This window comes from Denticeps clupeoides, chromosome 7 (assembly GCF_900700375.1).
Source record: "Denticeps clupeoides chromosome 7, fDenClu1.1, whole genome shotgun sequence".
Classification (NCBI taxonomy): Eukaryota; Metazoa; Chordata; class Actinopteri; order Clupeiformes; family Denticipitidae; genus Denticeps; species Denticeps clupeoides.
The window spans coordinates 23,006,915-23,034,911 of NC_041713.1; the positions used below are offsets into that span (position 1 = coordinate 23,006,915).

A 27,997-nucleotide genomic window follows, 5' to 3' on the forward strand; every position below is an offset into this window, starting at 1 on the left:
GAGGCGATCCCCACGCTTAGCAGCTGGACGCGCTGAGCGGAGAAGCGCGGTATTGTGTGTGCGGGGTAAAGCGCGGTCCCACGGGAGGCTGGGGCGCAGCTGGGAGGCGGAGAGAGAAGAAAGGAGGACGAGGAACAGCAAGGGGAGTCGTTCCCCGTTTCATCTCCATCGACAATGAGCTCATCGATGGCTTCTAACAGTATATGAAATAATATCAAAACTGAAAAAGAAAATCAATGGTCCAGAAAAGTAGTATGTCCAGAACACCTTCCACCTCAACCCAGGAGATTCAAATGGACATGTTCGACCAACCAAGCTCGCACGGCCAGGTAAGAGAACAAAATCAAATGCAAAAAAAGAAGTCATTACAGGAGGCAGGATGAGTGTATGTTATCAGTCAACAGGTAACAGGAGGCGATATGTTATCAGTGTAACAGTCGGTGTAACAGTGTATCAGACATTATTACAGGAGACGGTGTGTTATCAGAATTACAGTCAGTGTTACAATGTATCAGATATTATTACAGGAGGCGGTGTGTTATCAGTATAAGAGTCAGTGTAACAGTGTATTAGACATTATTACAGGAGACGGTGTGTTATCAGTATTACAGTCAGTGTTACAATGTATCAGATATTATTACAGGAGGCGGTGTGTTATCAGAATTACAGTCAGTGTTACAATGTATCAGATATTATTACAGGAGACGGTGTGTTATCAGAATTACAGTCAGTGTTACAATGTATCAGATATTATTACAGGAGGCGGTGTGTTATCAGTATAAGAGTCAGTGTTACAGTGTATTAGACATTATTACAGGAGACGGTGTGTTATCAGTATTACAGTCAGTGTTACAATGTATCAGATATTATTACAGGAGGCGGTGTGTTATCAGTATAAGAGTCAGTGTAACAGTGTATTAGACATTATTACAGGAGACGGTGTGTTATCAGTATTACAGTCAGTGTTACAATGTATCAGATATTATTACAGGAGGCGGTGTGTTATCAGTATAAGAGTCGGTGTAACAGTGTATCAGACATTATTAAAGGAGACGGTATGTTATCAGTATTACGGTCAGTGTTAGAATGTATCAGACATTATTACAGGAGATGGTGTGTTATCAGTATAAGAGTTGGTGTAACAGTGTATCAGACATTATTACAGGAGGCGGTGTGTTATCAGTATTACAGTCGGTGTTACAATGTATCAGAAATTATTACAGGAGGCGGTATGTTATCAGTATTACAGTCTGTGTTACAATGTATCAGACATTATTACAGGAGGCCGTGTGTTATCAGTATAAGAGTCAGTGTAACAGTGTATCAGACATTATTACAGGAGACGGTGTGTTGTCAGTATTACAGTCAGTGTAACAGTGTTTCAAACATTATTACATGAGACATTGTGTTATCAGTAATACAGTCAGTCTTACAATGTATCAGTCATTATTACAGGAGGTGATGTGTTATCAGTATTGCAGTCAGTGTTACAATGTATCAGAAATTATTACAGGAGGCGGTATGTTATCAGTATTACAGTCTGTGTTACAATGTATCAGATATTATTACAGGAGGCCGTGTGTTATCAGTATAAGAGTCAGTGTAACAGTGTATCAGACATTATTAAAGGAGACGGTATGTTATCAGTATTACGGTCAGTGTTACAGTGTATCAGGCATTATTACAGGAAATGGTATGTCATCAGTAATACAGTCAGTGTTACAATGTATCAGACATTATTACAGGAGGTGATGTGTTATCAGTGTATGAGTCGGTGTAACAGTGTATCAGACATTATTACAGGAAGCGTTATGTTATCAGTATTACAGTCAGTTTTACAATGTATCAGACATTGTTTCAGGAGGCGGTATGTTATCAGTATTACAGTCGGTGTTACAATGTATCAGACATTATTACAGGAGGCGGTGTGTTATCAGTGTAACAGTCAGTGTTACAGTGTATCAGACATTATTACAGGAGACGGTATGTTATCAGTATTACAGTCAGTGTTACAGTGTTCAGACATTATTACAGGAGGTGGTGTGTTATCAGTGTAACAGAGTTACATATTACACCTCGCACTGCACTTCGTATTCTCCGAGCCTCCAGTACTGCTCGCCTGGTCCCTCCATTGCTAAAGGTAAAACATTCATCTAGACTCTTCTCCGTCTTGGCCCCTCGGTGGTGGAATGAACTTCCCCTCGAGGTCAGAACAGCTCAGTCACTGAGTATTTTCAAACGACAGCTCAAGACCTTCTTTTTTAAAGAATATTTAGATTAACTTGTAACTTTCTTATTGTCAAACTTGTGTACAGAATCTACAACAGAGTGAATAAAAAGATTGTATTCATAGTTGGGGTCCTAGTGAACCAGAATTGATCTCTTCATCGATGGTAACTTGAAAGCACGTTGTACGTCGCTCTGTATAAGGGCGTCTGCCAAATGCCTTAAATGTAAATGTAAGTTACAGTGTATCAGACATTATTACAGGAGGTGGTGTGTTATCAGTGTAACAGAGTTACAATGTATCAGACATTATTACAGGAGACGGTGTGCTATCAGTGTAACAGTCAGTATTACAGTGTATCAGTCATTATTACCAAAAGTGGTATTTTACCAGTCATGTTGAAATCGCAAACAATCCATGCAAATTCCAAAAAAAAAAAAAGTTAAGTGATTGTCAGTGTGATACATTGCAGCACAGCACACGGTGACAACAACAAAATGTGTCCTCTGCTTTTCACCCTTAGTGAGCAGTGGGCAGCCATGACAGGTGCCCGGGGAGCTACTTCTTTAACCGCTAGGCCACCACTGCCCCAATGGCACAAAAAATTTTGCACTTTTGTTTAATCACAACTTTTTTGCAATTTTGACATATCGCAGCACTTCCTACATTTTGTGTCACTCAAACATAATCAGTTTTACTGTAATCAGTGTGACTGATTACTCATTTACCAAAAAAAATGTCTGCCAAGGATTGTGCACAACAGTCTCCAGTGTTCTGCACAGTGTTCTGGAAATAGGGGTAAACTTTTGTTGTGTGTACCTTTTCCTTATAATGGCTGCTGGGTAGTTCTAAGGGTGTACTGACATTGCTGTCTTGGCGTGGAAAGGGACAACACAACAGGAATACTGTTTAACTTAGCCTTTACTGGCAAATCACAGAACACGGATTGTCGCAAAATCTAAAACTCAACTTTGATGTCTTGGACACCGACTCTTCACAAAAAACACTCTCATCTGCTTCTCAGGACCTATTTATACTAGATGGCCACTGCACGCCAATTGGCTGGGGCCAATGTCCCTCTATCATTTCCCGTTACGCCATTTTATACAGCATGCAACATTCTGGTGGAACACTATTGAATGTCATTAATTTTTCTAGAGAATTCATAACATTCACAACCAGTCGAGGCAAAAAACCCTGATGGAGTCTTTTAAGGTAAATTGTTTCCCATGATTTATATTCTGTGGAACAATAAAAATTAGAACATCAAACTTAATGGCTGTTTCAAAAATGCATCATCATCCTCTATAGGGTGGTAGTAGCCTAGTGGGTAACACACTCGCTCTGGATAAGGGCATCTGATAAATGGCGTAAATGTAAATGTAAATCTAAACATATGGGGCAGTGGTAGCCTAGCAGGTAAGGAAATAAACCTGTAATCTGAAGGTGGTCATTTCAAATCCCGAACCGCCAAGGTGCTACTGAGGTGCCACTGAGCAAGATACCATCTCCGCACAATTTCATGGCTGCGCACTGCTCATCAAAGTGATGGGTTAATTGCAGAGGACACATTTTGTTGTGTGCACCGCTAGCGGTGTATCAAAATAACTGTGATTTGTAATTTGATCTGTAATTTTTTTTACCAGTTTTAACCATTAATTTACCCGCATCTACACTTCTATAAAACAATTCCATTAGACTTCTCTGTTGTTTCTATTAAATTTTACAGTAAATTGTTTCTAAATCCAGCACTAGTCTTTGGTACAGTGAGAACATCCTGTGCTCTTCTGGGCTTTTCGCTATAGATAGACTTGAGTGGGAGGGCGTGATGTGGATTTTACCACTTATGTAGGCTTTGAGTGTGTGTGATGTGTTGTGTGAATATGACAGCTTGTGTGGGTTTGATTGGTTCTCTAGTCCAACAGAAAAGAACAATGAAAAAAGGTCATTTGAATATCACACCCACACCAAAATCAGAAATCACATTATTTAAATAAAAATAAGAAATAAAAACTATACCCAGAAAGCAATACAATGCATATATGTTTATTATCAAGATAACATTAACCTCATTTGTATAGCATCTTGACATTAGTGCAAAAAGTTAATGTAAGCATATTGGGTGTGTCGTGAGCTTCATTCTTATGCATCAATAACTGTTGGTGCACTGCCATGGCATCATGTCCTCTGTCACTATAGGACAGTTCAGAAGGGGGCGAGTTGAAGTTAATGTTTTCCCCATTTGGTAAAATGATTATTTGGTTACATATCATGTGACCATATTAATGTCTGCTTTAATAAAATGTATGATGTCTTGCACACATCTAACTGGGCACAGTCAACCAAGCATCATAATACTAATCACACAGCGGTATAAACTGAATATGCATGCAGGTATCAGAGGTGGGACAGTCCTACTTGTTGTCCTTTTCATCTCCTTGACATTATCCCCGAGACCTTGACTAAGGGTTAGGGTTAGGTACCTTGAATGGCCGGATATCATATACAAATGCTTCCAATACCCACAGTTTGTGTATTTTGTGATGTATATGAGAGACAGAATAGCATGTGTGTACATCATCCTGTTGCAATAGAACGTCCTGTTGCATCCGTTCCTGATTGCCACCAAATTCAATTAGACCTGTGCCTGTCTCCATAGTGACAAGGCCGGGTGCCCACTAATGCCACAGTGAACCCCACCCAAGGCAAACTGGCCATTTCTATTGTTCAACAAATGCAGTTTTGGTTCTTGTGAGCTCCAGATGCATAGAAGTATTTAATGACCACCCTCACGCAGATATAACAGCTACGTATGTACTGCATTCGTATAAAATAATTTAAAAGTTCAGTAAATCTCAAAAACAAGAAGAACAGAAAAAAATGTAAGTTGCAGTTATCATATAGAGCTTTTAAATGTTGTAAACTGACAGAAAATCTAGCACAAAATGGGACTTTTAATGTACGCATGTAAATAAATATATAGCATTTTATCATTTCTTCACTGACTTTTTCTCACCATCTTTCTGTCTCTTGCAGGGCAAGTATGCCAAAAAAAAGAGCCGGTTTAAACGCTCAGATGGTAGCACCTCCTCAGATACCACCTCCAACAGCTTCGTCAGGCAGGTAAGACTACGGTACAGACCTGGCTCCAGATCTTGCTGAAACGGGCATTTCATATAACAAATAACATATAACCTATTTTATACAAACTAAAATGTCTAAAATGATTATACTGATAAGTAATGTAGACATTGATAAGGATGTGTGTCATGTAATATTGCTGATGTGTTATGATCTTATCAATATTATTTTCAACCCAATGTACAGAAAATATTCCTAGAATGTAAAACCTTGAATATAACATTCTCATGTGCTGTAATGCATGGGATATCTGTGGATATGATCACACCCATAGCTGTAGGCACGTGATGCTGTTGAATGTTAATTATTGATGCTCAAATACAATTATGGAATGGGTGTGATCTATATGCTTACAGGACTCTTGATAATGGATTCTACAAGTGCAGACACTGTTGATTTGTCATTTTGATGTTCGTCTTGATTACTGTGTTCTACATTCTCCTCCTCGCTCTCATTGTGCGCAGATTCAAAATGAAATGGTAGAAAAGATGACATGATTATCTCACTGTATGGTCAAGAGAATGGGACATTTTTATCAACAACAACATTTATTTCTTATATAGCCCAAAATCACATACAGTATGTCTCAATGGGCTTTGACAGGCCCTACAGTTGACACACCCCACACTTGACCCTTCTGCACACAAGGAAAAACTCCACACAAAATAACCCCTTCCAGGGTAGAGTGAGCCTGCAAATGGTGTCAGTGCAGGGCTGGTGATGATATAATAATAAGTCCTACAGTTGTAGGGTTGGAGAAGTCCAGGATGTAGTCAGTGTCATGGTCTAGAAGCTGTAGTTGTAACGGTGGTGGTGGCTGTGGTGACCCTCTGGTTTGTTTCATGGTATGTCCTTGTTTAGCAGTTGTCAGGAACCAGGATTTATCTGCTGGTATCTTCACTGGGGTCTGCCAGTAGTCTGGGTGCTTGATTCCGTGTCTCGGAGAAAAACAAATAGAAACAGCGGCAGACGGTTGCACTGTACGACCGATACTGAAATATGTGGTTATAGTAGTATATTGGTGTCATAGATGTCACTTCCCAGGTTGCATAACAAAATGTATTAAAAACTACAGTTTTAATCACCTCACATTAAGACAGCCTACAAGGATTAATATATAAAAGAGATAAAAGAGATATTGCATTGATGACACAGCGCAGGTAAAACAAGGACAACAAGGATCATTTACACGTTCACATCATTTTCTGTGGTAGTTGCTTTTGTTTCCAAAGAGCGTTTTGAGTGTTGACCCAGCCTGAGACTGTGATGGTCTGAATTCTCAGGTAATCCAGCATCAGGCATGATGAAGCCCATAACTAAAATGATCAACCATTGTGAGAATTATTCTGACACTGGTTTCCCTGTCACCATGACCCTGTTCTGAATGGACAGATGCAGGATAACAGACCTAACTGTTTGAAGCCAATTAGATTAGATTAATTTCCCAAAATTCCAAATAAAGATAGTAGTTTTTGTAATTATTACAAAATAAATTCATTATGTTATATTTTTCAAACACTATTTAAAACACTATTATATAAATAAGATAGTCCTCTGTTTCTTTATACATACACTAGCTACACAGCCCCACAGCACCCCCACCAAGTTTTATTTATTTATTTTTTGAATGCAGTATTCTAGTTCCTATGTGTTATGTCCCTATGTTTTCGCCAAAAATTTATCTGATTTGTCTAAATGAGATTTTGCATACAACTGTCACTCACAGCAGAAACATATTGTATGATGCACAAAAGGGACGGCGGACTAGCCCCATAACTAGTGTTTCTGTGTTCCCTGCATCACGCATACATTCTCACGTCTAAGTGCATCCATAACCTTGATCCTCTTTATCTTTGTGATCTGCTTCATATCACCACTCCGTCCCGCTCGCTCGGATCTTCCTCTACCACTCCTCATCTCACTGTTCCTTCTGCCCGTCTTATCACTATGGAGAACAGCGCTTTCAGCCGCTCTGCTCCTTGGATCTGGAATTTAGATTCTTTTCCCTTATTTAAGTCAAGGCACAAAACTCATCTTTTTAAACTGATTTACCTTCTTTAATGGGTGGACAAAGCTTGAAAAACAGGAGGTAACCTTTCCCCTTATGACGACATAATTGGACAAATTCCTGATCCTGCCACTCTCTGAACGGTGAAGCAGAATGTCCAAACCACTCTTTACACCTACCGGCATTTCTAGCCACTGCAGGACCATAGACAGGCTGGGGGAACTCATATTAATGCTAAATCATCTCACAAGGAGACATTTTTTTAATTCATTGTTTTATTTTTTCTTCTGCATCCTGAAATAAAATGTATTGTTATTATTATTATTATTTATATTATTCCCAATGGGCCTCTTCTCCAATAGAACTTGTCTCTTAGATACATCCTCTTCATGTTGACATGATACCTGTGTCACACTGAAATGTGTCCTCCGTTCCCAAAATCTCCCTTCCTCACCCCTGATGCCTGACATTTACCCAACGGAATCAGGAGTCACATTAAAATGCCTCCCCCTGTGCCTCAGAACGCTCAGAACGGTGGGATTTTAACCCCTGTGATGGATTGAAAGGTTATTATTTCCCTCCTACCAAAACACAGCCACAGGTGCACCATCAAATATCGCTTTTTTTCTGCTGGTGCCGTCTCTCATTGGACGTGTCATGCAGGTTGAATCAGACATTTCCCTTGATGTCCAGAATATGCACCTTCTCGATTCTTTTACTAATATTTTTTTACTATGTTAAAATATTGAGGAATACTTCATATGGAAATATGGAACTGTTTAGTTGTGCGGCTTCTTCAGCAGCAGTTCAGAGCCCCTCATACACACACACTAACACGTACGCATATAAACACAACACACACACACACAGACAGATGCACAGACACAGTGAAGCTGGTACACTGGCCTGGTTTCCATGGCAACGCGGCCATTGAATCTCCATGGCGTGTGCAGCGCTGTAGGGAGAGGAGCAGTTGCTATGTGTCTGTATGAGACTGATAGATATGATAGATAAATGAATAGATAACTTTTCTGCACGTGTGTGGATATTAAATCCACACACACAAGTGCATATACAGGTAGTGCTTGTTGGGCGTGAACTCTGCGAGCCACTAAATATGTTCTCTGATTTAAAAATCCAACAGAAACACACTGGTTTGGAGAATTTTCACTTGGGCCCAGTCCTGTCCTGTTCATGTCTGTTCACTCAGGTTTTTGTTGAGTGATGTGTTCCCTTGTCTTGTGTGTTAAATCGTCCTCTTTTCTCGCCATGTCTGGCCACCGTGAAATGAACATACTTGCTGATTCACAGTTTTTCACACATTTATCTATACATCATTGACGATCTCTTTCTTCTGTATAGTGTTTGAGAAAGATGGAAAGAAAGCATGACTTAAGAAAGAGAGGCACAAGGATGGCCAGATGACATCCCTGGTGATGATTCATTCAAAATTATCCTTGGGTAAAGTAGGCATATAGTAGTGCGTATTCATGATCTGATTTGTATTATACAGATAAACTACAACATAAATCCACAGACAAATGTAGTGAATTATTCTGATTTCTGGCATCTCTGTTGGAATAAGAAGACGTTGTAGAGTGAAAAGATCTGAGAGACTTTGACAAAAAAAGAGATTGTGATGCGAGAGTACAGGATTGGAGTATCTCCAGCATTTACATTTACAGCATTTGGCGACTTACAGACGTGCTTTAAAATGTCTACCCTTGACAATGCCTGGTTCGTTTCACTAGGACCCATTAGCGTAGTAACTCAAAACACAGCCATTTTTAAAAATCAATATACAGAAGAGTCCTGTTTATAGTATTTCCTGAAAGGGAAGGCTTTTAATTTTGATTTATGTTAAGAACTGATGGTTTTGCAGACTTTTGAAACAGGGTTACCTCTCACATCGTAAATTCTTACTAATTTCAATTAAATTCAAAGCAAATTATTATCATAACCCAGACATTCAAAGTTCAGTGTATATATACCCTGTATATATTATATTGAATAGTGCATCAGGCTTAAATAAATTATTCATACAATGCACCACATTGTATGAATTGGTGCAATAGTTTTGTCTGAATGCTTATAGAGTTGACAGAATCGTATTGTGGAAGTGAGTGAGAGAAGTTTTGTGTTTGTCATGCATCACATGGCAACTGCTTCTAGGGCTTTTATCATAACTTTATATTGAAGTGCCCAGTAGTAAGGCACGACATGTCACACTTTTTCATACTTATAACCACTAGTTATGGGGATAAAGTAACTTGTGTAATCAAAATATCTAATTTATCATGTAGAAAATCGTCCATTATTACTTCTATTGCTTAATAGGCTTTACTAAACAGGTAGAATCACGTGGGCCTTTTCTTTTCCTATGATACCTTTAACATAAATAATGTTTTTGAATATATATATATTTTATTCCTCCATTTCTGCCGCTCTTAGCATTTGCCTTTATTGCCTGTGCTACGGGATCTGAGAGAGTAAGGTGCAGAGCTAGGTGTGACGAGAGATCTGAGGTAGGAGGGTGCTGCTGTTGTTAGAATCTGATGTGGGGTAGCTACAGGAAGTCAGTGGAGGGAATGTTCTAATACCAGTATGCCAGTTGTCATTATTGTATTAGAAAAAAAGAGAGCTTCAGGCTCTTGAAAAGCAAAATGGACCCATGGAATGTTTATCAAAGGGTTGCCTGTCCAACAGGCTTCAGCTAAATATAATAACCTGGACAGGCAGAGAAACGATTGTGGAGCAGAGGGGATGGGGGCTCGTGGTTAGGAGTAGAGATGGAGATGCCTGGCGTTGCTAAATTTACTCTGTGAGTCTGCGTATGTAGCGCAAGTCCTGTAACCTGAGCCGAGGCCCCACTCCCGTCCCCACCCCTGTCCCCACCCCTGCTCATCTCTCTCTCTCTCTCTCTCTCTCTCTCTGCTATTTCCATTTACCTATTTATCTCTCTCTCTCGGTCTTTGCCTTTCTCTGCTCTTTTAGAGGGTTCAGGTTCTCGTACAGTGGGGAGTGTGACGCTAGACGAGCACACACAGATATGCACATACTCACAGTAGTACTCGTTCTCTGTGTTGGTCCCGACACACACACACAGACTCTCCTGTGACACACACACACACACACACTAACATTCCCACACTTGGATTGTGTGGACTCAGCCGTGTGCCCCGGTTACGGTGGCGAGTGTGAGCCATGGAAATGAAAGTGCCGATTCACAGACCCGTTGTGGTAAGGCAGACTAACTCTGTGTTTGCGTGCTTTTAGCGCATGTTAAAGAACAGACTCACTAAGTCTTTGAAGTGTTGTGTTGGAAATTTGGGAAAAGTCCCAAGCCTGTTTCCTGTTCCTCTCTGTCCCCTATGCCGTCTCCCCATTTTGGGTGGGCAGCTGCAGGGAGGCATCAGGTTTTAATTAGCCCTCCGGCACAGCTCACACAGATCTTTTCCCAGGCGCAGGAGCCCTTTTTGGGTGTTTTCTGTATGCCCAAGCCTACAGGACTATGGTTACTTTTACTAGTTGTTAATTTTGGACAACAATGTAAAATCAGTGTTTTTTCTCGAGGTTTTGATTTTCTTCTGATTGTGTTTGTGGTTTGTAGTTCAATTTTTATATTTCTAATGTGAGTTTCTATAGGGAAATTTGAGAAAAAGTGTATGTTCAAACTGAAGTTACTTCTGTTTTCTGATCTGATTGTTGGTTGTGTGTTACGTTGAAAATAGTGTGGACGGCTGTTTAATAAAAACTGTATTAAATGTTATTACACCCAAATCTGAAATGGAAGTCAGTTATCTGAGGGTTGCCATCTGTTGTGATGTCTTATTTCGGCATCTCTTGACATCTAGACCAGAGAATAATATTTCTATTATTTGTAAAGGGCAGGCTCTTTATAGACAACTGCATTGACTCAGGAAATATCTGCCTAGTACAGATACCTTTCTGCCTAGAGAAAACTGCTGATTTACTGAGAACCTTTGCATCCATTACATCAGTTTTGTGTGACAAGTTGACAGTAGCTCAGAGCAGTGATGCCAGATTGGGTGGTTTTCAACACAACGAGCAAAACAAATGAGTGAGAAATAGATAAGAAATTGTACATATAAATAACACACATTGTAACACACATTGTAAATGCAAAAGTAAAAGTACAAAACCAGGCGGGAATGTGATACCCAGGAACAACCTAGAGGCTCATGGTACAGGCTACAGTTATCTCCCGCCTTCATAGACCTCTGTTGGCTTCCCATGGCCGCTGAATCACATTCAAGTCACTTTTGACTTCTAATTCTGCACCAACCACTATAAATAAATGATAAAGGATTATACTCAATCCAGACCAATATGTTCCTCCATGGAAGGTCTGGCACCTGGCATTGCTGACCCTATACACAAGGCAGTCCCAGTTTAGGCTCTCCTCATCTGTGACGTAATGAGCTTCCAACCACCATGAGAACAACTCCTTTGTGTCTTGAAGACTCCTGACCTAGAACTTGTACCTTCTATCACTTCTTTACTTTGTTACCTCATGTACTTTTAGTACTTTTTTGAATTGAGAATTGTCTACTGGCTCAAACATCTTTGGCTTCTGTTTATTTCTGCAATGATGCTCTACTGCTGGGGGTTAGAGATTTTATTCCGCTTGACAAATATAATTAAAGCCCCAGTTTACCTGATTTTACTGATTTATATCCAGACACAATGTTTCCTGATGTCACCAAAGTGTACTGGATATCCACAAAACCCTGGTTTATGTTCAAAAGGTTTAAAATGAAATAATAAGGGATTTAGATGGTGCTTGCTGTCTGGCTATAAGTAAGGTATGCAGGCTCAAAATAATTTTGCATTAAGTTATTAAATTATTCTTTATAAATGTATTTATCATTATATATTATTATGCGTATACAGTGGGGCAAATGATTATTTGATCCCCTGCTGGTTTTGTAAGTTTGCCTACTTGATCGGCCTATAATTTCAGTAGTAGGTTTATTTGAACAGTGAGAGACAGAACAATAAAAAAAATCCAAAATAATGCATTTCAAAATAGGTAGAAATTAATTAGCATTTTTATGAACAAAATAAGTATTTGATCCCCTATCAATCTGACAGATTTCTGATTAACAGCTGTATTTTATACAGGTAAGAATCTGACATTGGGAGCTTCTCAACTCGTTACCTGTATAAAAGACACTGGTCCATAATAGCAACCAGTCTATCCAAATTCCAAACTTTGCACCATGGAAAAGACCAAAAAGCTGTCCATGGATGTCAGGGACAAGATTGTGGACCTACACTGGGTTGGAATGGGCAACAAGATCATGACCAAGCAGCTGGGTGAGAAGGTGACAATAGTTGGTGTGATTGTTCACAATTGGAAGAACCATACAATAACTGATAATCTTCCTTGGTCTGGAGCTCCACACAAGATCTCACCTTGTGGAGTTCCAATGATAATGAGAATGGTGTGAACACCATCACCACCATCAAACATAGAGATGGACACATTAAGGGCGGATGGATGAGGCCATGTACCATCAAATCTTGGCTAAGAACATGAAAATGGCTTGGAGAGCCTCTGCAGAGAAGTGGGACCAAATTCCTTCCTGAAATACCTGATAGAAACATCTGACGTCCAACAAAAGTTCTAAAGTACATTTTGCAAAAGGGATCAAACACTTATTTCATTCATGAAAGTTCTGATTGGATTTTTTTTTATTATTGTTATGTCTCTCACTACCATTGAAATTATAGGCTGATAATTTCTTTGTTAGTGGGAAAACTTTAGCAAGAGATCAAATTATTCCCCCACTGTAATCATCAAGATTTTGGTGATTCTATGCAATGTGGTTACACGTTATGGACGCAAAAATACCAAATAGCACCTTGCTGTGATTTCGTTTAAATGTCACTTCCCATTGTAATTTACCTTTTTTTACACGGTTTATGTAAAGTCTTTCTTTCTTTGACTGGGCAAATGTGCAACTGACACACAAAAATGCACATTTCTCCTAGTCAGTGGAATGGAGTGGAATCATGATTTTATGCAATTCTACAATTTACTTGAAATATTGAAATGATTTTGAAATGTATTAGTCACGTACCTCTAGTGCTGCTTGTCTTAGACGCTGAAAATAATGAATCGACATTCAGCAGCAACACTTTAACAGTATATTTGTCGCTGCACATGTATTAATGAGAATCTGGTAAAAATTAGTCACTGCATCAGGTGGATGCTATCTCGGCTCATTCTCACCTCTATTTTAAATTCTTCCGTCTCTCTTAGCCAGTGAGTCATTCCACTCAGCTGTCCACATACCGTCCCCACCACCCACAGACAAAGAATGTCTAACAGCACCTGAACATGAGAGAGACAGAGTTGGAAAAATAGCACAGAACTGTGGGATGCTTATATAAATATGCACTTACACTTTACTCACACACACACAAACACACACACAAAGTGGTGACCGGCCCTGAAAATTTCCCTCCTTCAGGGCTCTGCGGACTCGTACACCAGTCGCCCCTCTGACTCAGATGTTTCACTGGAGGAAGATCCGGAGGCGCTGAGAAAAGAGGCTGACAGGCAGGCTCTCGCTACTCTGGAGAAAGCCAAGGTACCCTGCATTCCACCTCTTATCTAACATCACATCCCACATACCGGTGGTTTGTGGCGATGGAATGGACTGACCGCCCCCCCCACTGCCCTCTGCAGACAAAGCCAGTGGCCTTTGCGGTGAGAACTAATGTGGGCTATAACTCGGGTCCAAACGACGACGTTCCTGTCCAGGGCATGGCCATTTCATTTGAAGCCAAAGACTTCCTGCACATCAAAGAGGTCTGAAGAAGCCTTCAAAACCAGTGTTTACATGTTAAGGATGTGGCAACATTTCATTAGGATGTGTTTGCATGTTCTTGTGTTTTTGCAGAAATATAATAATGACTGGTGGATAGGCCGTCTGGTGAAGGAGGGCTGTGAAGTGGGCTTCATTCCCAGTCCAGTGAAGCTCGAGAACACTCGTCTACTGCAGGAACAAAGGATGAGACAGAACAGACTGAGCTCCAGGTATTAGCTAGGAACAGCATTGCCACTATCCAGGTTGCCATTATTTTCGTGCAGATTAGAAGCAGTAGTGGACAGTTATAAATGGTCTGTGTTTCCATGGAGTTCCCAAGACCAGAGAAGTGACTTCATGTGCACCCACCGTGTTTGTGGTTAAATGAAGACAAGATGGGCATGTGGTAACACAGTGATAGAAATACTTCTGTACACCTCAGGAGACGTTGGGCTCATTCAATTGCCATTGGATCGAGTTCACTATTTACCAAGAATATAATGGGCAGCAGGCCATAAGACGGTCACAATAGGGCTGTTCCCTATGGTATATTGTTATTAATATAATGCGGTGAACGTTGATGCATTATTTTCCTATTGTTTTGCTTATTTAATGGTTCTGGATACAGCATGATAGATTCAACATAAGATATAAATGATTAATATTAATAATAGTAAATACCTTTGTATTCACAGGTAATATGTTATTCAAGTAAAACCTGGTATTGTTCAATCGGTCACATCTTTTTCTTTATCTTCTCCATCTCAGTAAGTCTGGTGGAAGCTCCAGTCTGGATGTTGCCACCGGGACCCGGAGACCCACCCCACCTGGCACAGGTAAGATCTGGCCTTATATTCCAGAAGTCAGGGTAGATAGCAAAAGGGGTCAATACACAATTTCCCTGGTGTCCCGAAAAGCACAAGTGAATCTCATGGAAAGTGTATGAGAGCAGCACACCCGCTTTCTTCTCCCCAAGCACTTTTGTAGATATTCCATCTGTGTCTCCTTCTCTCATACTCTTGTCCTCATCCTCTATTCCTTAGTTGTGGCTTTCAACAAGCTTTGGGTTTTGGGTTTTATTGCTGTCTTTTCACACTTCATTCAGCTTTGTTATCACTGCTTGTTCTTTCCATCTCTCTTTCAATGGAACGTCACACCTCTCTTCCTCTCCCTTTCTTTTCCTTCCTGTGCTCATTTCAACCTATTTCCTGCTATTCTGTCCTGTCCTCCTCTGCCTTGTTCTTCTTCTACATCCCTCCCTCTCTCCCCGCTCGATCCTCTTGTTAGCTGATTTCTCCTCCACAATGTATGATGATGCGTTGGATCTGGAAGCTGAGGAGACAGAGCCATTGGCTGACTCCCGTGACCTCCACAGGGGTGCGGCCGGCAGCGTCACGTCCCCTCAGGCCAACATCCCCCGCCTGCCCTTCTTTAAGAAGGTAACCATGGCAACCAGTCCTGACCCAGAGCACGGCTGAAGACTCCTCTGCTGCTGACCCCACCTTGTGAATAACAACCCAAACACAACTAACTCAGCGCTCCACACCACCTGTTTCCATGGTGATGTGGTCAGCAGGCCTGTGTGCAAGCCCGTGTGTATGTGTGTGTGTTGAGCAGACTGGGAAAGGAATCAATTGGACCTGATTTTGCACCAAGACTCCTGCAAAAATGTCTCCCTCTGTCCCTCTTTGGAAGCCTATGCTAATTCAGGGAGTGTCTCTTCTCCCAGTTAGCCTCTGATGCAGTAACCATCTGTTATTAACAACACATGCTGTGTTCTGTGCTTCTGTCTGTTTGTTCATTTGTGCTCTCATATGGGGGGGTTGTGTGCCGAATGCTAGGCGGCCCCACCAAACAGAAACAGAAGTCGGTGAGTTGCTTCAGCAGTGACCTCTAACCTTTCGGTTTCCATGTCCCTGTGCTTCATTTTACTGTCGGTGGTTGGATGTCTCATCGTCGTGCTGCCTAGGTGTTGCTGACAGTGGTTATGTAACTGAGCCTTACTATGGTTCTAATATCTGTCTATTAGGTCATCAGAGCTGGGTAGTACTGAGTTACATTTACTTGAGTAACATAACTTTTTAAAAAATATGTACGTCTAAGAGTAGCGTTTACAACGCCGTACTTTTTACTTTTACTTGAGTACATTTGTGAATTTGAAAGTCTACTCTTCCTTCACTACATTGTGCAACACTCGACTCGTTCCTTTTTTTAAACGATTTATTCCATTTATTAGATATGCTTTATTTGTCAGACGTAGGAACAATAATCACAACACTGTTCCACCAAGCAGTCACATGACCAAACGCATGCCGTGGCGGCATAGCGGCAAAAAACTCGTCACACTGCACAGACACGGAATTATAAATAGCAGATGCGAGGTTACAAAAAAGGGAAGAATTCCAGACTTTCATGTCAACCCTTTAAACGTTTTAAAATATTTTGCTAAAGGAAAGGAAAGTAGACCTCTATACATTTTCTGAAGAGGAAGGAATTAGCATAATTTAGCTGTTTTATTTAATATATCAATGCTAACACATATAAATAGCACATATAAGATAGTTTTGTATGCTCAGATTTAGTCAATTAAGTACTACTTTAATAAGTTATTATTGTTAATTTTATCATTGGGAAATACCAGAATTAACATATTTAGATTTTTTTTTTCTAAATCCAACATTTACTCAGTACTTGAGTAGTCTTATATTTATCACTATATACTTTTGTACTCATACTTGAGTAAAAGTTTCGGCTACTCTACCCACCTCTGGTCATTATGGACTGACTGTATTTATGTTTACATCTGTACGTTTTCTTTTTTTTCTTGTACTTTTTCACTCCAATACATGAAAATATATGCTTATGTGAATCTAGTAAACACTGATGGCTTTCACATAACACTTTTGTGGTTGACGCTGTTGAATATGACAGCAGGGAAGCAGAGTTTTTACATAACAGACCCAGCTGCGGAGGAGTGTGCACTCTACCATCCTCTCTCTCTCCCACTCTCAAATGTGCTGGCCATTCTGTAGTTGAAAGATTCTTTTCCGAACCATAAATATCACACCATGCACCATGCATGCTCCAATTACACAGAAACCCACCCATGCTTACTCCAGATTTTTACACAGAGACATTTATAATTTGTTTAATAAATTAGCAATACGAGACAAAAAAGAATGGTCAAGCAGTAAGGAACCAATGTATTCCAGGATGGCAGTGGACATTTAATTGAACAGATGATCCTGTATCTCAAATACATCTACAACATGTCAAAAATAATCAGACACAAATAACAGATACGGTTTCAGATGTGACATTTATTTCAAAGCATTCAGATGAAAAGTCATGGCTTTTTCTGTTCTTTCCAACTGTCAATATTTGTGGGTGTGCATGTATGTATCTGTTGGTCCTTCTGTGAAATTAATACGCTAATGTTTATTAGATGGAACATGTTCCACCCTATGATGTGGTGCCATCCATGAGACCTATCATACTGGTGGGACCTTCACTTAAAGGCTATGAAGTAAGTCAAACATTTAACTATTTTGATGAATGAATATGTGATATAATAGTAATAAGACAGATGGCATCTTCATCTATAACTGTATGCCTTTTCGCAGGTGACAGATATGATGCAAAAAGCTCTGTTTGACTTCCTCAAGCACAAATTTGAAGGCAGGTCGGTATCAGCTAGCACGAAGTGTAATGTCATAAAGGCTTTCAATTTGTTGAAGTCATAATGGGTGCTTCCTTTGTTCTAGAATATCTATCACCCGGGTGACAGCGGATATCTCATTGGCCAAGCGCTCAGTCCTTAACAACCCAAGTAAACATACCATCATAGAACGTTCTAATACCAGGTCCAGCCTGGGTGAGTGGAACACACTACAGCATATACACTCACTCATGCCCACACAAGAATAGGTCCAACATGTTAACCTTATAGAGTAAATTAGATTAGATAACTTCTTTAAATCAATCTGGATGCTCCCTGAAGGATTTCCTCTTACTTTCAGTGTGTCTTACCCTGTCTGATCAACCCTCTTCTCTTTCCTTCATCCAATATTTTTTGTTTAACACCCACCTTCTCCTCCCACCATGTGCTCCCACTCTGTCTCCCACCACCACAGATGTACTGGGTATGTATCTTCCCATTCCTGCAGGAGATGAACCTCCTCTTTCTTCCATATTTGTTTTTCTGTTTTCATCCACCTGCCTGCCTGTCCTTTTTGTCCGTTCTTTAACACTCCTCGTCCTAATGCTTGTGTGAACAAGAGAATAAGAGTTAGAATAAGTGAGAATAAGAAAATTATAGCCAATAACCCTGATTTGTGAGTTTAGAATTCAGTTCTGAAGTGTAACATTAGCATATGTTCAGCCCAGTATTTTCAACCTGACACTAGGCATGTGTGCTATTAGATACACAAACCTGTTTAAGACATGGTGTCTTCCTAATTTTGTTTTTGTGCAGAACACAAAATGGTGGGGAAGGGAAGGAAGGAAATTTAAATTAAGTCAGCCATAGAAAACCGTGTCTATTTTTCTGTCCATGTTTCTGTAATTCGGTAAATGTTTACAAATGCTGCCAAAACCCACGTTTCCCTATTACATAAACCAAGAGGATCATGTATTACAGTAAAGACAACGATAGCACTCATATTTAAACTACTCAGTTACATAAATCATTTCACCAACTAAATGCTCCTTTATGGTCACTGAACAGCAACTAAAGTACATTTAGTAATTCAAGTGTCTCGTCTTATCAGACCAAGTCTGTAAGCACTTAAACAAGGAATTTGGTACCAGCAGTTAGTGTCTCTTGAGAAAAAGAGGACAAAAAAACACATAGAGTAGAGAGCAATATATACTATATTATACAGGTCCTTCTAAAAAAATTGCATATTGTGATAAAAGTTCATTATTTCCTGTAAACATTAGACTTTCGTATATATTGATGATTTTGGCATACAGCTCATATCATCATATCTAAAAAAATGAGCATATCATGAAAAGGTTCTCTAAACGAGGTATTAACCTAATCATCCGAATCAACTAATTAACTCTAAACACCTGCAAAAGATTCCTGAGGCTTTTAAAAACTCCCAGCCTGGTTCATTACTCAAAACCGCATTCATGGGTAAGACTGGCGACCTGACTGCTGTCCAGAAGGCCATCATTGACACCTCAAGCAAGAGGGTAAGACACAGAAAGAAATTTCTGAACAAATAGGCTGTTCCCAGAGTGCTGTATCAAGGCACCTCAGTGGGAAGTCTGTGGGAAGGAGAAAGTGTGGCAGAAAACGCTGCACAACGAGAAGAGGTGACCGGACCCTGAGGAAGATTGTGGAGAAGGACCGATTCCAGACCTTGGGGGACCTGCGGAAGCAGTGGGCTGAGTCTGGAGTAGAAACATCCAGAGCCACCGTGCACAGGCGTGTGCAGGAAATGGGCTACAGGTGCCGCGTTCCCCAGGTCAAGCCACTTTTGAACCAGAAACAGCGGCAGAAGCGTCTGACCTGGGCTACAGAGAAATGAAAGCAAATTTTGCATGTCATTCGGAAATCAAGGTGCCAGAGTCTGGAGGAAGACTGGGCAGAGGGAAATGCCAAAATGCCTGAAGTCCAGTGTCAAGTACCCACAGTCAGTGATGGTCTGGGGTGCCATGTCAGCTGCTGGTGTTGGTCCACTGTGTTTTATCAAGGGCAGGGTCAATGCAGCTAGCTCTCAGGAGATGTTGGAGCACTTCATGCTTCCATCTGCTGAAAAGCTTTATGGAGATGAAGATTTCATTTTTTCAGCACAACCTGGCACCTGCTCACAGTGCCAAAACCAGTGGTAAATGGTTTACTGACCATGGTATTACTGTGCTCAATTGGCCTGCCAACTCTCCTGACCTGAACCCCATAGAGAATCTGTGGGATATTGTGAAGAGAAAGTTGAGAGACGCAAGACCCAACACTCTGGATGAGCTTAAGGACGCTATCGAAGCATTCTGGGCCTCCATAACACCTCAGCAGTGCCACAGGCTGATTGCCTCCATGCCACGCCGCATTGAAGCAGTCATTTCTGCAAAAGGATTCCCGACCAAGTATTGAGTGCATAACTGAACATGATTATTTGAAGGTTGACTTTTTTAAAAACCTTTATTTTTTTATTGGTCGGATGAAATATGCTAATTTTTTAGATAGGAATGTTGGGTTTTCATGAGCTGTATGCCAAAACGATCAATATTAAAACTATAAAAGGCTTGATCTACCTTCAGTTGTGTATAATGAATCTAAAATATATGAAAGTCTAATGTATATCAGTACATTACAGGAAATAATGAACTTAATCACAATATGCTAATTTTTTTAGAAGGACCTGTATCCTATATATATACACACAACATGATATACATAAAGTGCAATAACAACAGTATGGAGTGTAGACCAAATAGCACTGGATATGGAACAGATTTTGGTAGATTAGCCGGACGGGGGAAGTTGTGTCCAGGGTGTATGGGACGGAAAGCAGGGTCTCGCCAACGATTATTGCTCTAGTTCGTACAGCCCATTGCAGGTTGTTCCAGACTATGATGTAGTAGCAGAGGACAGATTCAATGACTGCAGTGCAGAACTACATCAGTAGCTTCTGTGGAAGATGATACTTCTTCGGTTGCCTCAAAAAGTAAATCCTTTGCTGGGCCTTTTTGAGGATCCCAGTTCAAGTCTTGGGAAACGGTGGTAGCCAATGTCTTCAAAGTTGACACAGGGCTACCAGATTTGGTGAGGGGAGAAGTGAAAGTGACGTGATTGTCATTGGAAAACACTACAGCACACGGTGACACAACAAAATTTGTCCTCTGCTTTTAACCATCACCCTTGGTGAGCAGTGGGCAGCCATGACAGGCGCCCGGGGAGCAGTGTGTGGGGACGGTGCTTTGCTCTGTGGCACCTCAGTGGTACATTCTGATTGGCAACCTTCTGATTACGGGGCCGTTTCCTCAACCGCTAAGCCACCACTGCCCCTGCAAGAAGATCACTGTCATCTCCACAGTTTTGAGTGTGTTATGCTCCAGATTGTTTTGTCATCACCATACCACCAGCCTTTCAACCTCCTGTCGATACACACACTTTTCACCATCTTGAATGAGTCCAATGACTGTGGTGTCATCTGCATACTTGAGTTCTACAGAGTTTAAGACTTGGGACCATGGAGGTCCATGCAGTAATTTCTGTAGAGGGAGGAGGGCAGTGGGGAGAGGACACATCCCTGAGGGGCACCAGTGCTGGATGAGAGGAGATTGGGAAACAATGGTGTTGTGATCAATATTGCAGGATGTAACACATTCCCATGTTTACTGCACCATCCACCAACCTGTTTGAAAGTGAAAGTGAGGTGATTGTCATTGTGATACACTGCAGCACAGCACACAGTGCAGCACAATGTGGTCCTATAATTTTAACCATCACCCTTGGTGAGCAGTGGGCAGCCATGACAGGCGCCCGGGGAGCAGTGTGTGGGGACGGTGCTTTGCTCGGTGGCACCTCAGTGGATCCGGATTCGAACAACCTTCTGATTAGGGGGCCACTTTCTTAACCGCTAGGCCACCACTGTCCCAAGAGGTCTAGCAGGTCTCCTGTAAGATTCTTCAGGCATGCCAACGCCCGATGTTCAAAGATTTTTTTTGACCACAGATGTTAGAGCAACAGGCCTGTAGTGATTTAGTCCAGTGATGGAGGGTTTCTTGGGGACCCAGAAGAAGGGGGCTTCACACAGCTTGAAAAAGTGAGTGAAAACGGGAGCCAGATGGCCAGGACAGATTTTGAGGCAGCATCCTGTGCACAGTTTAATGGTTTTCTATCACCTGCGACACAAAAACAAAGCAGCACTGTTGTTCTTCTCGGCAGTAAGACACGTTTTTTCAAAACTGTGAAAAAAACACAGTGTCAAAATTATTAAAGCATTTGTCACCCGGCAACGTGAAACTGGAGTTTTAAAAAATTATGTCCAAATACCAACTGCAATGTTTGTGCGGCCGGTTGTTAGGTTATTTGTTCCAAAAACTCGAAACATATTACTTGTTTAAAGAAAGAAGGAAAGTTATATAACTAGAATTAGGTGTGTCTGGGCATTGGCCACAGCAGCAGACGTTCCTAATAAAGTGGCCGGTTTGTGATGCGTTGTAGGACAGTGTTGCTAAGGATTTTTGGTTACTACGTGGTTGCTAGGGTCTGTTATTTTTATTTTTATTATGGCTAGTTAAATTATTTTTTAACATTTCACATTTACAGCATTTACAGCAGACACCCTTGTTTAGAGCAACTTACAATTTGCTTTCAGGGGACCATCAATGAAAGTAATCAGTTCTGGTTCAGTAGGACCACAACTATGAATACAGTCATTTTATTCACTCTGTTGTAATTTTTCAGACTATAAGAAAGTTACTAGTTAGTCTATGTATTCTCTGAAGAGAAAGGTCACAAGCTGCTGTCTGAAAATACTCAGCGACTGTGCTGTTCTGACCTCGAGGGGAAGTTCATTCCACCACCTAGGGGCCAAGACAGAGAAGAGTCTAGACGGGTGTGTTCCTCGTACCTTCAGAAGTCGGAGGGACCAGGCGAGCTGGACTGGAGGGTCGGAGAATGCGAGGTGCAGTGCGAAAGTATAATAAGGGCTCTGAGGTACGATGGTGCACCTTCCCACTGTGCATCTGCTGTCCACCGCAGCTTCTGTGGTTGTTCATAATGCCCTGGGGAAAAAAGCAGGGACATTATTGAGACTGCAGGGCATGACAAGATACATAAACACCTCCAATGTGGACGGAATGCCACTACTTGCGGTAGTCTATGCATGGTTGAAGAACCCCATCCTTCTTGATAAGGAACAAACTAAAGGACACAGGCGATGTGCACGGTCAAAAACAGCACAGAACATCTGTTCAAAAGTAGCATAAGAGCACCAGGTCATCATGCTGCCACAGGGAGGTCATTCAGAGCAATGCCTCCTCCTCCAGCCGGCTGGTGACCGCCGGAATCTTCTCGTCATCAGTCAGGGACTCATAGGTGAAGTACAGCCATGCTGCTGCATCCAGCTGGAGCTCCGTTCGGCACAGGTGGATGCACGGGGGAGTGGCTTGCGCCGGAACCTGCTTCCATGGGTGGAGCCCGTGGAGGCCACATCGCTGCTGCAGTGATGTTCATGTTTTGCAGGCGCAACCCCTGCTGCAGCTGGCAGTCCTGGAGCTGGGTGGCCCGATTCTCCGTCTGCATGGCAGACATGGCAGCTGCAAGCTGACGGGGCCATTTTAAAGGTCCACTCATCTGTAATGCCATAGGAAGCGAGGATACGTACCTGTATAAAATACACCTTGGGGACAGAAATTTCATTTTTTGTTTCTCTCACTGTTCAAATAAACCTACCATTAAAATTAGAGACTGATCATTTCTTTGTTGGGGATCAAATCATTATTTTTCTGACTATGTCTATTACATTCATTATTTCATGACTAATCTAAAATTGATAATCCACAGCAAGTTAGAAAGCACATCTGAATTTTAATAAATTACTAATAACTTCAGATAGGGTTTTTCGTATTCATAAGTATGTGTGGCTAGGTCAACAGTTGCGCCCCAGTCAAGACATTTTACTCAATTCAGTGTGGTATGTTGTAACAGTTCATTTGTTTTTATTAATACTGAGTGTGCTCCCTCGAGTTGCAGAAATTTACTGTATATTTAAAATCTGTGTGAGTGCATGCACAGTTTGTTAACCTATGGATTTACATGATGAAATTGTGTGTTCCATTTAACTTGTTTAACAAATATGTAATATGGGTCCAGATTCAGAATCACATTTGTTTTGTATATTTATTTATCACCCCCTTCTTCTGTTCCTGTGTTCTAGCTGAAGTACAGAGTGAAATTGAGCGGATTTTTGAATTGGCTCGGACACTGCAGCTGGTGGCTCTGGATGCTGACACCATAAACCACCCATCACAGCTGGCTAAAACCTCCTTGGCTCCTATCATTGTCTACATAAAGATTGCCTCCCCCAAGGTGCCTGGTTCACATTCGCACCGCACTCGTCTTTCCATCTAACTGATAACCGTAATGTCAGGACAAACTACTCAAAGCCCTGGTGTGGGATTCAGAATCTTGCTCTCACACTTCTCTCTTCTTGCAGGTTTTGCAGAGGCTGATTAAGTCTAGAGGAAAATCTCAGGCCAAACATCTCAATGTCCAGATGGTGGCAGCAGATAAACTTGCGCAATGTCCCCCTGTGAGTTCCAAAAGTTTAAGCAACAGAGAGGAATGGGACAGTGGTAATATTGCATAGAATGCTCTCATGGTAACAAGGGCAAGAAGAAATTGTCACCCTGAACCAAGTACCATGAAATTTGTAAAATGTGACCTGTTCCACTGCTTTTGCCTGATGGACATTAATATGGAAACTGTCTAACCCTGACAGACATGCCACGGTTTGACATGCCTCCTCGTTTGTGAAAGTGAAGTAATTGTCATTGTAAAACACTGCATCAGAGCACACGGTGACACAATGAAATTTGCCCTCTGAATTTAACCCATCACCGTTGGTGAGCAGTGGACAGCCATGAAAAGCGTCCCGGGAGCAGTGTGTGGGGACAGTACCTTGATCAAGGAGACCTCAGTGGCACCTTGACAGTTAGGGACGGACCGGCAACCTTCCGATGTTGGGTCCACTTCCTTACCCCCAAGCAACCACTGCCCCTACTGCAAAAGAGTTAATCCCAATTATTATACAACTTGTGTTGTGTTGTGATCTAAAAAAAAAAGCTGTGATTTAAAGAAAATATCTCAAGAAAGAAACATAATACTTCAAAAATGCTAATGGTGCACGTGTCTCTATTTTAGGAGATGTTTGACATCATTCTAGACGAAAACCAACTGGAAGATGCCTGTGAACATCTGGCTGACTACCTAGAAGCATACTGGAGGGCCACTCACCCCCCCAGCAGCAATCCCCCCAACCCGCTGCTAAACCGCACGATGGTGACAGCGGCTCTGGCCGCGTCCCCAGAGCCCGTGTCCAACCTGCAGGTACAGGTGCTGACCTCCCTCAAACGCAACTTGGAGCTGTGGGAGGGGGTCCAGCCCACAGAAGAGGGCCGGGAAGATGAACACGCCCTCTAAAGAACCATTCAGATGAGACAGGGCGGATGCGTTAGCCAATCACTGCAACAAAATGCCCTGTCCATTTTCTGCCAGGGTGATGGATGATTCTCTCCAAATCTCGACCACACCTTCCTTTCCTCTGTTCCTGTTCCATCCCTGTCAGACCTCCACCCGAGCTCCTCCTTTGTGCTCCGTCATATGTGCACTCGGACAATGCCCGGCTTTAACTTTTAATATTTAGGTTAAGGCACACAACACAAACCTGACAATCCTGTTACAAAACTAGACACACAGTTACACCTTCTAGCATCATCTCCGCCTCCAACCACATCAAACAATGCACCCTCACCCCCCTTCCCATTCTCTTATTGCCTTGGCAACATAGACCAGCTGCTCTTTGCCTCCATGTTGCCATGACACCGTCCCTGAAAACCAGTCATCTGTCATTGCACTAACATTATTTCACCCCACCGCAGAGGCATATGGCATGCGTGTGAGATGTGTGTGGAAAAGGAAATACATTTGCTACTCTACAAATGCATGACTGTGAAGCCCGAGGTGAAAGGCATAATAGTCTTCCGCTTCCATTTCCGTGCCAGAGCCGGTGTTGCCTGGGAGACGGTAAGCCTGTCACCATAGCACCAAGCTCTCCCCAGGCTCACATTAAAGGGCTTGAGTTGATGATCTGCTGATGAGATCACTTACTGCTCATAAATTAAGAATGATCCACACACAGTTGGGCTCTGACCACATTTTACACGCATTTGTAAGATCTCATTTTGTCAGGTAGGCTGGTTCAGATTTTGGATTCACAAGTGATTATAGCATCTAAGCTACTTCAGCAAATAATTTCACAATGCTTTACATGCTACCATTTGCAAAATCTAGTTTCCAACACATCACTCTTTCATTCTTACTAACTCTGACCCGACAGCCTGACGCCCGCCAATCAGTGTGGCCCAATCGCTCAATTATTACATTTATCACTAAAAACATTCTTATGGAATATGATTATTTGCCCATCTCAAGTGCTTAATGGTATTAATCAGCCAAAAAACTTAACTAGTCATGCGGCTGGCTCACCTTCCTCTCTCCTTGTTTCTTTCTGTTCCTGAACCTGTGGTTTGAATTCAGATTGCATTCGTGTCCTGTTGTGTTTTATCCTGTATAACAAGAGAGCACATTGATGAAAACAATTAACCTTTCATGGTTTGAGGTCTATACTGTTGATGCCTTTCTACTCAAACTCACACTAACTTGCTGTCTGGCCTGCTTTGCTATTTGTGTTTCTGCATGTTGATTGGCTGCTGTTCGGTGTGGGCGTGGCTTGCAGCAAGGGCCATACCTGGTGCATGGACAGCAGAAGAGGGAGGGGCCTCTGTCCGAGTATGGGGCAGGCGGCGGTGGTCTCCGTGACTACCAGTGTGACGGTGGTGGGAAGCAGCTTCTACAGCAGCAACACACGTACCTTCACTCTACACGCAGCCAATCGCTCGGGGGCGGGAGAGGCCTGTCGCGACAAGACACCTTTGATTCGGAGACACAGGGCAGCCGAGACTCTGCCTACACAGAGGCAGGGGACTCCTGCATTGACATGGAAACAGATCCTTACGAGGAGCCAGATCCATACCGCGCCCGCTTGAGCGCTGGCCACCACACTCCTCGCCAGGCCTCCTGGGAGGACGAGGGGGCGGAACCAGACCAGGAAAACCTCAACCACGCCCAGGCACCAGCCACTCAGCAACACCATGGGCGGAGCAAGCTAAGGGAGCGATACTGCCAGCCCCCTGCAGAGGGTGGGTCTGTCCGGAACCAAAACCAGGAGGAATGGAGCAGGGATGTGTACATCCGCTGATGGAGGAAAAGGAGGGGTCAGGAAATGGTGGAAGATATATCAAAAAAATATAGAAAAAAGGGACTAAGACACCGTATTGTTGTGCCAATCAGAAAATCTGTTTACAACCACAACAGATTAACATGCAGTTCAATGCCATTGCTATAAAGCACAGGCAACATGTAATCAAATTCATACAGATCATAGAGACTCATGCTGTACATATCACAACACTGTCATTCAGCTCGAGAGAATCGTGTTTATTTATCCAACCAAATCTTACTTTTTATTATTAGGTTTGGTTTCACTGTTTTTTTTTTTATTTGTGCATGAATATAACTCGCTGCAGGAGGATTTTAATATGTATGTAGAGACAGTGTCATCACGTATCACAATGTCACGTGGGTGTCTGCCTGAAAGTCTGGTTTGCGCTAGCATAACTGTCTGAGTGGGAGCGTGGATGGAATGTTTCATATGATTTTAGATCTCCTCCCACATCACTATAGACTCTTACATTTATTATAATAATTTCCACCAACGTGATGTATGAACATGTTTATAAGATAGAGTCCTTGCTGCTGTATGTTCCTGCGAACAGCGGGTAATATTGAGAGGGTAGTCCTGTGCCTAAAGTATTTCACCGTATTGTCTTCATGTGTGTTTTTAGGAGGATCCTGTACACGTCTCTAATCACTTCAAGCAGCATTACACTCGCCTATCACAAGTGCCACAAAGTCCGCACCCGCTACACTGTCTGTTGTCCTCAATGAATTTACTGTTGCTGGTTTGTTTGCTGATCTTGTTGTGTGCG

At 41.9% G+C, this 27,997-nt stretch overlaps 1 protein-coding gene across 8 annotated transcripts; it reads left to right on the forward strand.

Moving 5' to 3' along the window:
* The first annotated feature begins 23 nt into the window (after positions 1-23).
* cacnb1 (calcium channel, voltage-dependent, beta 1 subunit) lies at positions 24-27,983 on the forward strand. Of its 8 annotated transcripts, none has more exons than XM_028987860.1 (15): positions 25-329; positions 5,264-5,350; positions 13,877-13,996; positions 14,095-14,217; positions 14,309-14,445; positions 14,984-15,051; positions 15,503-15,654; positions 17,661-17,741; positions 17,839-17,897; positions 17,980-18,089; positions 18,349-18,357; positions 24,106-24,257; positions 24,385-24,480; positions 25,092-25,277; positions 26,686-27,983. In XM_028987860.1, exons 1-15 carry the CDS (start codon positions 237-239, stop codon positions 27,205-27,207), a joined length of 1,995 nt encoding a protein of 664 aa, XP_028843693.1. In that variant the 5' UTR covers positions 25-236; the 3' UTR covers positions 27,208-27,983. The 8 variants fall into 8 exon arrangements, with proteins under 8 accessions (XP_028843698.1, XP_028843693.1, XP_028843694.1 ...); XM_028987862.1 differs by lacking the exon at positions 15,503-15,654 and adding an exon at positions 16,057-16,085 and having other exon boundaries at positions 26-329; XM_028987865.1 differs by having other exon boundaries at positions 24-329; positions 25,092-26,827.
* The last annotated feature ends 14 nt before the right edge of the window (positions 27,984-27,997 follow it).